General features: G+C 39.3%; 1 protein-coding gene across 1 annotated transcript in view; it reads right to left on the reverse strand.

Moving 5' to 3' along the window:
• Positions 1 to 14096, reverse strand: part of LOC118421571 (LIM/homeobox protein Lhx9-like) — a 25933-nt gene extending 11837 nt beyond the window's left edge. The window contains 1 exon segment of the mRNA XM_035828915.1: positions 13964 to 14096. Within this exon segment, the coding sequence (XP_035684808.1) occupies positions 13964 to 14059 (96 nt within the window). The 5' untranslated portion in view covers positions 14060 to 14096.
• Between the last annotated feature and the right edge of the window lie 283 nt (positions 14097 to 14379).

The following is a 14379-nucleotide window of genomic DNA, read 5'->3' on the forward strand; positions in this document are numbered from 1 at the left end:
TGTTATTGGACAGCAAGTCTTTTCTACTCAGGACCATTTGGGACCAGAGTTTCCGCTTCCTTCCAGCTAATCCCAAGTTGGTCAGTGTCCCTTTGTTGCATATGGCTACAAGTTAGTTTTGGTCTTTAACGCTTTCTTTTATCCTTTGTCGGGTCGCCAGTGTAGCGCTGTTTTAGCATGTATTACTCAGGCATTCTATTCTCCAACCTCTACCCACTTACCAGATATCATAAGGACCCATCCACAGCGTCTCGAGTTATGCATTTCACTCTCCCTCTACATCTCTCTCTTTCACACACACACACACACTGGCACACACATACACACACACATACACACACACAAACAAACAAACAAACAAAAAACACTGGTTAGGTTAAAAAGACTACAAAACATAGCTACATTCATAAATATGAACATCTTAAATTCTGTGCGAACAACGGTTGATTCAATCAACAACCCCATGCGCCTTTGTTACAACATCAATTGTCCCTTTGGTTCTTGTCCATTGCACATTGGATGTCAACAAACTCTTAAAACGAATGCATCAAACAACTCTTGAAAAATTCAAAAGCTAACGATATTGCTAGTCAGGAAGTCAAGTCACAGTACTAGTTCTCTATGATGTGTGAAATCGCACCAAGCACCATTCGCTGTCCGTAACGTCAGAAATAGTTCCATCTGGAGGACTAGTTCCACACACAAGATCTACATATGTAAAAGCGTCATGGAAGACCTAGTAGCTATAGTTGACGCTTGACAAACAACAACAACAACAACAACATCGTTCACAGAAAAGCAGACGACAAAGGTACCATGCGAATCTCTTCAAAGAACGACCGGTCTCTGCTGTCACATGGAAACACAAAGCCTTCAAATGACAGGAGGGAGAAAAATACAAAGACTCCTCGTCCACAACTGGAATCAAGATAGATTAAAGATGATAGAAATGTGCCATCATTCAGAGTGTGTCCGGGTGAGCTCGCTACAGGTGTTCGCAGGTAATGATGCCGCTAGAGACCGGCGCCACGCCGTCTCGTGGGGGAGACAAAGCCGGCAAAGTAGCGGCTGGGCTCGTAGAGTGGGAGACAGCACGAGAAGTACAACTGAGCGGAGAGGACGATTAAGAGTGGAGAAACGTAGCTGTAGTTACGAAGTAAAAATGAATGCATGTATAGTATATACACAACCTGGTCAGTTATACTTCCCGTGGTATAGGCAGTGTTTTTGTAGGTGTTTAATAACTACTTTGGCAGTTTATCTGTACGCATTTTTAGCAAAAGAGGGACACAACCACGCGTTGGCACCAATCATAAGAAATTATAAGTGAAGGGTCACAGAACAAAATACAATAACAACAACAAAATGAATTGTAGTATGAAGTACAAATGTTGACAAGAACCACGTTGTTCTTAATAGATCACAAGTCATATAAATCACCATTTATATGGATTACAATGTTGTATAATCTTCTAATCCATCAATGCGAATTGTTTACACATATGTATTATCCCTTGATTGGCCAGAAAAAGGGATGGAATAATTCAGATTCACGCCACCCCCTGACGTGAAATATTACATTTCTCCTTCTGCTCTTTTAGATAGCTATAAATTTTATATAATTGTGCTGGGCTGGAGAGAGAAAGAATTCAACGGTCATAAACAGTTTGACGTATTCGAAGAGAAAAACCATATATCTGCTGAGCAAAAAAAAAGAATATATGAATAGTATAAAGGTATATATCCTTCGATGAGTACGTTGATAGTTAAGAAATATTACTCATGGTTGCAACAACACGAAGTGTGGACCATAATTAAGTGAGCACTGATGTATAAGCCAAAAGACAAAATAGGTTGCAAACACCGAGCAATTTTTGCTGAGAATTTATGTTTCGCTAGAATAACATTGAAATCTTTAAATGACTAAAGAAAAGGTTGTATTCCATATTTTCCGGTACTAAGTTTTGACGACCATTAAGTAAACATTGATGTCTAACCAGTAATAAGGCCAAATATATTGCAAACATCCAAGACTTTTTGACCAACAAGAAAGAAGTAGAATTTAAATTCTTTGTAGCTGACGGATAAATCAGACAAAAGTAAAGGTAATATTCATCTCCTTACATTTGTGGATCAAAAATTGTGCAATTTTATGAATAAGCAAATAGATACATAACCGCTTTACCTTTTCTTAGCTTTATGTTATTTCTATGTTTGAGATTTGAATTATAAAATGATTACAAAGAAACGAGACTCGTCGTGCATGGACATATGAAAAAAATTACAATTTGAACGTAAATCATAGATTGGCTAAAACTACGAATAAAATTATTGGTGTCGGAAAATGTGCCTCTTTTTGCGCAACCGCCATCGTCAAATCAAGAAACTACTTCTACATATCCAAGCATTTGATTTGAAAATGTATACGGTGATAGACATTGTTGTGGTCAGGAAAAAAATCGTGGCTAACACAAAAAAACATTCTCTGTGAATGAGCACCAAGTATTTTAATCAAAGGCTGACGGCTATAGAGTATAAGATGGTGTCTAGTTTTGTTGCTGCCTTGCTGTTAGAATCTGCAGCTAGAATCTGCAACGTTCTTTTTGATGTGTCGCAGGCATGACTAAATCGTCAACAGTACAAATCAGACGTCTATTTTAAAATGAATTCAGTTTCCGTCTGTTTCGTCCTCCAGAAATTGAGAAAAAGTATGCAGACGGCTGCTAAGTACCAGGCATTCTAGAAGGGTAACATGGTTTATATGAAGGTCAACACCCACACACACGTGATTATAATCCCTAAATTTCCTTCAATCTTTGTCCTCAGAACGTCTAAAAGGACATATGTTGCCCCCTTCCCTCCCTCTACTATCTACCATTGGCACTTACGTTGTCAGTACACACGTGTGTTGTAGTATAGGAATAACGTGCTATACTTACGGACGCGCAGGTCGGCATGTTGAGAGCAGGACGGTTGAAACTGTGACTGTGTGTGTATGTATGTGTGTGAAGGAGGATACCCGGTGCACTGTTTCCCTCGCCCCCTCTCCAACCCACTTATGTTCAGGAAGTTTGTCTAGCTACTTTTTCTCACCTCAACTCGCTTCTGGTGGCGCACTGGGTAAACCTGCGAATCAGCTGGTCAAATAATCTGCTGTTTGTTCTTCATCACCAAGAAATTAAAGTGGCCCTCCCCCTATGGATTTACTCGAGTGCCAATGTTGAACGATAACTATGTATACGTTTTCTAGAGACAGGAGCCTAGTCTTTCTCCATAAAAAGAGCAAGGAGATGGACATGCTTGACTGGTATCTTCATCAAATATCTTTTCGTTTGTTTGTATAAATGGTCTTTGGACGAATTCGGAAAGTCACACGTTTTTTGTTTTTTGTTTTGTAATTTTCATACATCTCATCAATAGATTTTGATTTTTTGGGCTAATTTTTGCTATTATAACACATGTACAGAGGTTGTCTTTGCATTGCCACTTGACTGAATCTACAATCTATAAGATTATAAGAAGATTTCTAGAGCATAAAAGACTATTACGTCATTTCATCACCCAGGGCATCATGTCATATTTTTTTTTCTATGTTCAAATGATGCCAAACGGTTAAGTGCGAAAAGGTAAGATAATGACTTTCCACAACTTTCGGTATATAAGACCATGCCCATCTCTCGCCCTTTGACCACACAGTTGTGTAAGCACTACAGTGGTGTGTGTTCAACTGCCACCCCATTCCTCACAAGTGTAAAGAAAGCACGTAACTTTTGTTGGTAGCGAACACTCTATCCTCTAAAGCATTTACAAGTAGTAGTACTGGCTCTCATAGATAGAATTTAAAACTGTAAGGAACGTTGCAAATGTTGTACGGTTTACTCGATATTTTGAGGTAAGTGGGGAGGGGGGGTACTTCATATTTGTCATGTTTAACATCTTGCTAGGGAAAGCCCATGACATTAACCCAGACTACCCTTGCCACCATCGTACTTACAACACTGGTACGACAAATCCAGTAACCGACCCTTGCTATTTGCACGTCCAAAACAATTTTTACTTTGCTGTTAGGTGCGAGTCGGGACGTATTTCAGACCATTCCTTCTTGGCGACACTGCGGGCGGGTGAAATATCTAGCATTGATCTGACGATTCCGAGAGAGCAAATTACAAGTTGGTCTGCAAATGTTGGGCGCTCAAATCGACGGTGTTTCGACGTTGTGTGACATTTCCAAAAATCGACAAGGATGTGCCCGTCAACCCCGGTTGCGTGGTAACGTGCTATCCTGTCCTGGACCTTTCCCGTGCCTCGCTAGTGTGTGAGAATGCGGCCTGAGTTAAAGAGGGGGAGCGAGCAAACACTTGACTCCAAACTGTGATGTTGTCCCCGCGCAATCCGCATCCATACAAAACCTAATGAAGTTAAACCGGAGTGTTTGCCGTCGTTGCCTTGACAAATTTGCAGGGTGGAGTGGTGGGGAGGGGGGCGGCGGTTTGGATACATGTAACCGTATTTGTGCACCTGTGACATGTACAGCACTCAACTCCCCGCCCCACATTTTTTGAATGGGTTGATTGACGTCTTTGCAAGCGGTAGCTGAATGGAGGAATGAAGACAAGTTGAAAGACAAAAGGCAGGGCAGCTAGTGTCGAAATTCATAAGTCCACTCAAGCGCGGGAATAATGCCCTGGGCTAACAAAGTTAGTCAAATAATGTCTTTGGACCCAAGGACCAAAACCTACGGCCTTTTTGTATCTTTTCATTTACTGACAGATAAAAGCTCTCTCTTAACTAGTTGTGTTATCGCTTAAGACAATTCATAGTCACGTCATGAATTACAGTACACCTATTGTAGAATTGAAACATTAAATTACAAAATTAGGGTGACAATCTTTAGAATTGAGGCATACGTGGAAAATTTGATAGTATTAAACACAATATCTGATCTAACACCAAGTGTAATTTATCAATTGGGCATCAAAGAAGATCTAAGTTCTAACAACCAGTTTTCTCCTCTGTTCTCGGTTTTGTGTTTTTCATACTGTTTCACTTAGTGCCATGCCTGTTCATTCTCTGATATTGTCCTCCCATCTTTTCTGTTCCTTAACCCTCTTTCTTCCTCCCTGGAAGGTTCCTTCTCAACCAGTTGCCGTTTTGAAAAAGACAAAGACAAAAAAGAAACTATACATTGGTCCGTCACATCTTTCTTTCTCCCCGACTATGAAAGAAAACACCAACATCCCAGTGACCCAGTCTGAACTCGAAGATGGGGAAGATTTGCCAAACACGCGCGTGTGAGGAAGAATAACATTTATACAGGAAGTGTGCGGATTTGTTCACGACGTGTACACGGTGTGTTCACGGAAAACAACAGACACACCGCGACTGGAATACGACACCGGAAGTCAGGCCATAAGTAACAGCCATCTTTGAGAGGAGAGTTTTTTCCATCTCCCCGGATGAAACATTTAAGTGTTACTGCCTTTGAACACACTCGACTGTGTGTTTTTTCTTTATCTCAGACCACATAGTCTACGGACTTTTTAAGGACTTAGGGGCAGTGGATGGGCACGGTATTGAGATGCAAAGTACTCTCCAAGCAGAGGTTGAACCGCGCAGAAAAATAATAGCATTTCTGTTACAAACAAATACCACTGTGCACAAATGAATCAGAAACATAATTCGGGGTTTCAGCATGATATTGGAATTGAGGTACAAATTAAACGTCCCCTAATGAAGCCCGGGGTACCAACTTGAGTGAGCACAGAGGCTTGACCTCTGACCTTACCCCTAATTCCAGGCGCTTGATATGTTATTAGCTAACATTACTCAAGGATGCAAAGAATGCACGTGTTTGGTCATGGAGATAAGTAGACTGTACAAAGCAGCTTTTCGGAAAATTTCATAGGTGTAAAATAAAAACAAAGCTATCTCTCTAGTTTGGCTCTTTCTATTCAAAAGTCTTTCGTAAATATTTATTTCCTAAACGAACATTCGGTGACGACATACGTTTTAATGAATCTAATCTTAATTAAGAATTGAAATTTGAGCTTTGATGCTAAAATTAGACTTTTTTAAAGTTGTATAAAGTGAATTGTAATGCTAATTCCTAGAATAAAACGTGGCTTGCATCATTAACTAGTTTTAACCACAATCTAAAATGTTAACATTTAAGCTTAAACTATCAAATTGCATATGAAACGGTACGAAATACACACTGTGTACATCATACTATGGATGTTCAATGCGTAAGTTTCTGCATGAAGTTCATGCATTGTTAATATGACTATTTCATACATTTCTATTGATATAGTTGATTACTTCTATTATGATTTGTGCATTTGCTGGGTGGTTCTTATACCTTCGTTTTGGTGAATCATGAAAAAAAAAGATTCGAGACTCGAATGACTTCTGCTTGCATGAATTTAAATCTTCCAAATGGTAAAACATTTAAAATACCAACCAATATTATCGTGTTATGGCATTTAACATCAGTTTTCCATATCTTCAATATCAATAATAAAATACATTGAACAAAGTTTTACTTCTCCTTGCTTTAGTAGTGAAGTGTTTTGCGATGTGAGAAAAACACTTGGCACAGAAATCCATCGGAGGGGAAGAAAAAAAACAACAGCGATGTCAGGTTAGAGGCAATTTGTTTCTATATATCAGTTCATTACGTACGTCTCAGCTGTGTTTCTTTCCTAATTGGGACTTCTCCAGAAGCGAGATTTCTCCGAATGAATGGTCACGTTGCCGCGAAGACGGCATAACAACTCCCTAACAAGCTCCGTACCTGTTCCCTCGAGTGGCCGGGAATAATAACAATGACGGCGGCAGACAAATAGAGATTCTGATGTGTACGTGAATGTGGAGAAAAAAATGTTTTTGAAAGGACGGAAAAAAGAAAGTTGTGCAACACATAAATAAAGCTGCAATGATGCAATGGTCTTGTGATTTCAAAAGTAAAAATTAAAGTAACAGAAAAAAAAAACTTTTTTTATCTTGCATAAATAACTGTTAGCCTGGGTACCATCCGGATTGTAGTTCTTTCCAATGTTTATTATACACTATATACAGTCACTTCTCCGCTATTCTGGTATGTTATGCAGCAGAAGCGAATATGATAGAGAACTACTACCCGGATTTATCTGATGTGGCGTAAGATGCTATTTTCGTATCAATTTGGCCAGAAATGACAAAAGTATAATTGAGAAATAACCTAATACTCTGAAGTGAATTATCATCTAAAAAGGATCATCATATGATGGGCCCGTCGTTATACAAACACCGGTACTGTAGATGGGATAATTGTAATTGTGCATGACTGCGATGGCAGAACAATTTCCAAGAACTGCAATATTGGTCAGTTCACAGTGTAGCACCCCTCCCACCCCTGCCCAAATTATAGCTTTATATAATGTTGGAACTAGACAGTAACTTACATTTACTGACTACCTTATTATACGATACACACTTAAGTACAATGAGAAAATGTTATCCATTATCAACAATTATGTGTAGATGCGTAAAAAATCCTAACAAATAAATTTTCAGATAAACTTTCAATGAAATCAAATTTCCAAATCAAATTGAATTTTCTGAATATGATTGATAATTTGCCAGATGTGTATAAAAAAATTTAAATTTCAATGGTCATATCTATGTTCATCAAGATTATAGTGCTATCAATAGTTACATGTTTTAAGTAATAATTATATATCAAGAATTAATAATTGTTATGAATAATAATGACATTTTATACAGCCCCCCCATAACGTATATTGCAGTGAGGTCGCATTCGTCGGAGGTAGTCTTACGACTGTAACAGAACCAACTGCCGACAGGGATCTAAGACAGCATTTTCCCTTAGCAAAGCGGTTGATTTACGTACGACAAACGCACGGCCACGACCATCTCAAGAACAACCTATGTAATACGATCGTACGACAATATGTATCGTACATAAACTTGTTCAAAATGTACCAACGAAAGAAGTCTATAATGATCCTACCTGTGTAGTCTAGAACGCAGACTCCTTAGGACGATAAAATAAGACACAGTGGTTTCTACTCGCCCCAAACGGACTATGTTCCTGTGTATGTATCTGCCACAACCCACCTACTGTCTGCCCCTGATACTTTAAATCTCAACCTGAGCCACAAACACGACTTGAAGGGCGTCGCTAATCCGTCTTTAATCTCCCCGTGACGTATGGGAACAAAGCGTGGCGTGGTGCCGGACACAAGCTCTCATTATACACCAAACCCCGGGACAACAACAATAACAAAAGGGGGGTCATTACAAAGATTTGTTCACAGAAATGTTCAAAAACCCATGAAGAGGTGAAAGTAGCTTTTTTTTCATGAGGATTAGCCCGCTTGTGGTATACGGAAGGTCCTTGGGGGGAGGGGAGGGCCTAGGGGGACTCATTTACGGGAAGTACTGGTGAGATAATTGGTATGGAGTTATGGATGAGATGATGCGGATAGAAATGCGAAACGATTGGCGCCTCCGTATGCTCCATAAGTCACATTGCACGGCAGGTGTACAGGGATGGTAGAAGCGAACAGTCCTCTTGTTATCTAGTCATTATCTAACCTCCACAGATGAGCAAATGTCAAACGAACCTACTGTAAAATATCTGTCGCCAGGAAGATAGTTCTTATCTAAGTTTTCCCTCTTCTTTACCACTTTCCTTTTCAAAACTTATCGAATATGCGCCTTTCTCATATTTTGCAAAATGGTTCACCCAAAGTGTCCCTGTATTTAGAACGAACGTATTATACAACTTCTCCTTATTGTGACTTTCTCGCTTCTTTATGTTTTGTACTGCTGCTCGTCTTAGAAATCTCTTAATGGCTAGTTGCACTTAAAACATTCAAGAGGGTTTTTGAAAAAGGCGCACGAACTAAGGTGCATAAAAGTGTCTTCATCTTATAAAGAATGCTTACCAATATATATTCTTTCGTTTGAAAGAAGGCTTACGAAACACTGTGCATAAAAGTGTTTTTATCTTATGATGAATACTTATAAATATATATGTTGGTTAGGTAACGTTCAGATATCGAAAAGGCAGTGTGTATGACGCATGGAAAATGTTTAGTTGAATGTCATAATGAGTTATTAGAATATATCTTAATGGTTACGGTTCAGAGTGGACAAAGGAGGGTTTTCTTAAATCTTAAAGTTATCAAATGCAGTGTGTATGGCGCATGTAAAATGTTTTGTTAAATGTCATAATGAGTTATTAAAACATATCTTAATGGCTACGGTTCAAAGTGGACAGAGAAGGGTTTTATTAAATCTTAAAATGAGTTATTAAATATCTATTGATAGATATGTATTTCAAAATGTTCAGAAAGCAAGACATAAAATAGAGACGCGTTCTTACAGCTTGCTATGAAGATATCTGTCAATGATTATGCTAGATAGAATATTCAAGGAGGACTTACGTTGACGGAGGGTAAAGGTCCTTGTTTCCTTGTGACACAATGAGTACTTAGAATATACGTCTTTGTGGTTATTGTATTCAAGATGTTCAAAAGGTGCAAGAAAGAATGGAACAAAAGAACAACGCACGTGCCCGTCAAGAGTAATTTGATACATTTTGCAGCCGAACTTTAATTGCCGAACCAATGGTTGTCCAAAAATTAATGAGCATCGATGTGACCTCTTCTTCATTTATATAATGATATAAAGGGACTGTGAGTTATATAACGTTAACTGAACTTCAATGTGACGTACCAGCTTCTGTATTTGTATCTGTACCTGTATAGCCGGTATAACAGCCCTTCGGCGTAATACACCAGCTTCTGTATATATCTGTATAGCCAACGTAACTGCTCTTCAGTGTAACACACCAGCTTCTGTATCTGTATCCAGCCGGTATAACCGCCCTTCAGGGTGACACGCCAACTTCTGTATCTGTATCTACATTTATATATGCATATATATACAGCTGGTATAATCGCCTTTCGACCTTAAACACCATATTCTCAAGCACGCAGCGCGGCAGCAGCTGGTTATATTACACTGAACGACCTGTCACACCTAGCATTTGCACATCTCTAACGTTGTTCAACGCTATCGTAGAGTATGATCCTACAATACTTGATGACAACGATTTTCACTCTACGGTAGCTCCAAGTAAAAGAAATTAAACACCTCAATTCTGAATTGATAACTGACATTTGAAGGCATAATGATTATTTCTTGTTCAAGGCTTTTCTGAACTGGAAAATAAGATGGAATATCATGATATTTTCATATTCAGATTATTATCTATTTCATCATTAGTATTGTTCATGTCATCAACAGTATCATGTTTTTTTTTTGTGTGTGGTTCTCCTGTCGATTGGACAGATGAGGAGGCAGACAGGCTTTTTGCCTGTTTGCCTGACCTGCACATGACTTTTTATGGTGAAGGAGGGGTGTGCAATTCCTTCTCCACCCTCTCGTCTACTGGAGCACTAAGTTTCACAGGGGCAACTGTATGCAACGTGTGAGGCGGCTCCAGCAGATGCAGTTTTGTTGTTTGGAGTATCCGTCTCCTAGGAGGACTTCCGACTAAGGATGTAAGGGGTTCCTCCTACCCCCGACTCGTGTGCCATGGCGGGTGCCGCTCATGCCCCTAAGGCCTGTCTCGGCCACAAAGCCCCATCAAGTTATTGATAGTCAAGTATCATGTTATTGATAGTCTAATCGGTCACACTCAGTAGAGTTAAGCTGCCAGTTTTCTAGTTATATCCTATTGTCTTCATTTTATACTATTACTCTGGAAAAGGTACGAGTTACCATGATATCAGCCTGTCTATTCTTGTTCCAGTCAATCAAACTATTGTGTGTACCCGAACAACGTGAACTGTTAGCAAAACTATCATGTATACATGAATATGGATGCTAGAAATACAGTAACTTAACATTGCAAGTTAGAGCTAGAACTAAACGTGGAAGGAATTCAATTAGTGTAAATCACCGAACCATTTGAACCCATGGAAAAGAAAAAAATAATTAGAATTGCCTTTCGTGACGAATGAACCAATTGTAAAAGATTGGCTAGTTTTGGCAAGTTAATTATGAATAATGTTGGAATTTTCCTTTTTCATTTCTGGTACAAAGTTTGAAGAGAACTGTAAAAGAAACGTCTCGAAATGTTTCTTTTGTCCATTTTTCTTATGTGATATCATGAGCAATATAGCTACATTTGACAGGTTCGTTTTTCTTAGACTTATAGCGTTGCAAAAATTTATATGCTTTCCTTTTTACAACACATTTTGAAGAGATGGGAAAAGAAACGACTAGAAATATTTCTTTTCTCCCTTTCCTTCTTGCCCGCAGCTAAAATACACGCCTAGAACCATGTTCTACAATTGAAACAGACAGAGCGCATTGTCTCTCTGATCCGGACCGTATGTTATTCTCTTCTACCCATTCATTTTCTATCCATAACAACAACGCATTGTAAAGAAGAATTGAAGATGATTGAATTAATGAATTACCTAATCAATGAGCCGAAAGCCAATCAATTTTAGTTGAAGGTTGCTGGTTGGAGGAAATTGAACTGAACAGCTGCAAGTAACAGACAAAGCGGAAAAGGTGATCAATTTACTCAGGAAATATCGGAGATTCTTGGTATACCGGTAAAACAACACAACAAAGGAATATAGATAGAATAAACACAGACTACAAACTGATACAGGCGATATGTAATATAAAACAAATCAAAACAAAACAAGTCAAATAAAAAAAACTATATTTTCTTTTCATATGACAGACATACGTTAGTAGCAGGTGATCGTTAAGGAGAGGCACATAGAGAGAAACATGGTCGGGGAAAATCGCAATTTCACGGGCCCGGCTTGACCGTATGTCGCCCCATCTGCTATTACCCGCTCCTGACATGTGTTTCCTAGTCCATTTCCAATTGATGGATGTTATAGAGTCTATTGGGTGTATTTAAAAGAACACAACCCGATATACGTGCATAATATAAACACGCATTTGGTGGATAATGACATAAGAACGTATTATCCATATAACATAACTTCCGTATTTTAATGTGTAGGAAAAACAACATACACGGTTTATTTTACACAAATGACAGCAAGTAGATAAAAAGTAATTTCTAAAGAATATGACAAAAGTTTCATTTTAGCGGACAATATTGTTTCTTTCAAGCTAAGATAATATTTTAAGTTTTCTACAATATATAAACGATACATGTAAACTATGACCATATGTTGACAGCGGGGTTTTGAATAGGGGTGGGTCAAAACTCTCGTCGTGAAAACCATTTGAAGTGTTGATTTCATTTGTATGAATATAATGTAAACCGCTTAGAAATGGTGACAAACCTTGGAACGAAGTGTTAAGGGGATAGAGCTTACCTGAACTAGCTAGCTAGCAGCAACGGGAGGACTAGGAGAAGTTTTCGGGACGCCTCCCTTCCTTCCCCGTAAGGGATTGAGCACGGGACCGGTACCTCGTAGCCAGACAATTATACACCCCAGGTAGCAATTTTTAACCCGGCAAGCGGCACACACACACTTAGACATCCACACTCACTGTTCTGAGTGGTGCTGTACCCACGGCGCGGCATTGTTGCGTAGGAAATTGAAAAATACCGCAACGGATTACGTATCTCCTGCAGCCGACCACTGCCAGTATCCAAAATGTACTGTGTTTGTTACGGACATGGAAAAGTAACGGAACCTCGGTGGCGATAGAGTTTTGTTTGTGAACAAAGCGGTCGGAATTTGCTTCAATTTGCACAAGTTCTTACCAGAAAGATTATCTTTTGTTGATTTCACGCTTCGCTTGTAATCTTGCGGGTTTCTTTCTCATGGCAAAACCTACAACATATGCATGTAAGGACCCTAGTACCCGCCTACCTCGGTACGGGTTAGAATAACAATTATACTACAAACTTTGCTACAACGTTTTCCCTGTAACCAAACAGTATGGTGTTTTCTGTTGTCTTTTTAGCTTAGGAAATCTCAGTAGCGGAAATTAATGATGCGAACACGAAGTGTCGTTAAAAACCTATCAATCAATGTATACAGCTATCTAGTTTGCATGGGCTGGTTCGTGTCCATTCGGACGGAGTAGAATCAAATCGTCATTCTTACCCCCTTTGTCTAACAGGTCATTACTTGTTGAATGGATCCTCTTTTCTGATATGCTATTTTCTATTTTTTCAGTTGCTGATCCTGAAGAATAAGTCAGACAAAAGAAGGGAAATATGCTCAGAAAAGGAAAGCGTAATTCACTGCAAGGCGGATTTTAAGGGACCACTACCGGTGACAAGATTGGTCTGAACGCGTGGTGAGATTGTCTGGCTCGCGGGCGCCGAGAGAACATACCTACGGACCTATAATCCTCCGTGGGGCTTTTCCCAGACTACTTTTCTCATCATTATTGCGGTGGGAGATCAGATTAATATCTTTACGTCACGGATGAAATATTTCTAATCAGAGAAAAAGGAGAAAGAATACAAGCGAACGACGGAGTACAGTTTTTTTTTGTAGCCGTTTTTCTCAGAAAAATCTCGCTGTCTAAAACTGAGTTTTTTATATTTTCTAAGCAGGGATTCATAAGTTTGCTATCGTAAATTTGGTAGAAACGATATTTCATAAAATGGCTTGAAAACATACGTTTGATACAATGTCTTCAGTTCAGTAAGCACATAATACGTGAATTGACACCCCGGCTTGAAGAATTGCTTTATAATGGGCTGTATACGTGATATATCTTCATAGGCTGCAGTATCTCCTTATCCATCTATCGTATCTTAAGTTAAGCTATATGAGATATTATACGGGCTCACAGATCATTTTCATTGTTGAGAATAGATAGTATCACTTCAAAAATATATGCGATGTTGTCGGCTTGGAAATACGACAGGTGAAAAAAACAAAACAACATCACCAAAACTCTTCAATGTGTGAAACCACTACCTACATACCTGAAGACGTTCAGATAGGTGAGAAGGTGATAGACGGGAGGATAAGGAGGGAATACACGGTGTCTCCCGGCTGTGGCCGTCGTCTGACAGTATCATTAGAGCTCGCCTCTACACGATCCTTTTGAACGTCAAATCAAAGCCGAACGGTTCGGTACCCTTGGGTAACGCGGACCCCGAACTAACGCGATCCTACCGCCTGGGTAACCTACCTTGATCATAGATGCACCTGGGATATTCTCGGCTCCAACGGTACACATGGTAATTATAGTACTCCAGCCTTGCTGCCGGCTTCTAACGTGGAACAACATGTATAGTCATGTATGTACCCCACCGTTAGTTACATGCCCACTTCCCCGTAATGTAACAACTCCTCTACATGTGTACCTCGGGAGTTTAGTCAGGGTAAATATTTGATT

The sequence above is a fragment of the Branchiostoma floridae genome, chromosome 8 (genome assembly GCF_000003815.2).
Source record: "Branchiostoma floridae strain S238N-H82 chromosome 8, Bfl_VNyyK, whole genome shotgun sequence".
Lineage (NCBI taxonomy): Eukaryota > Metazoa > Chordata > Leptocardii > Amphioxiformes > Branchiostomatidae > Branchiostoma > Branchiostoma floridae.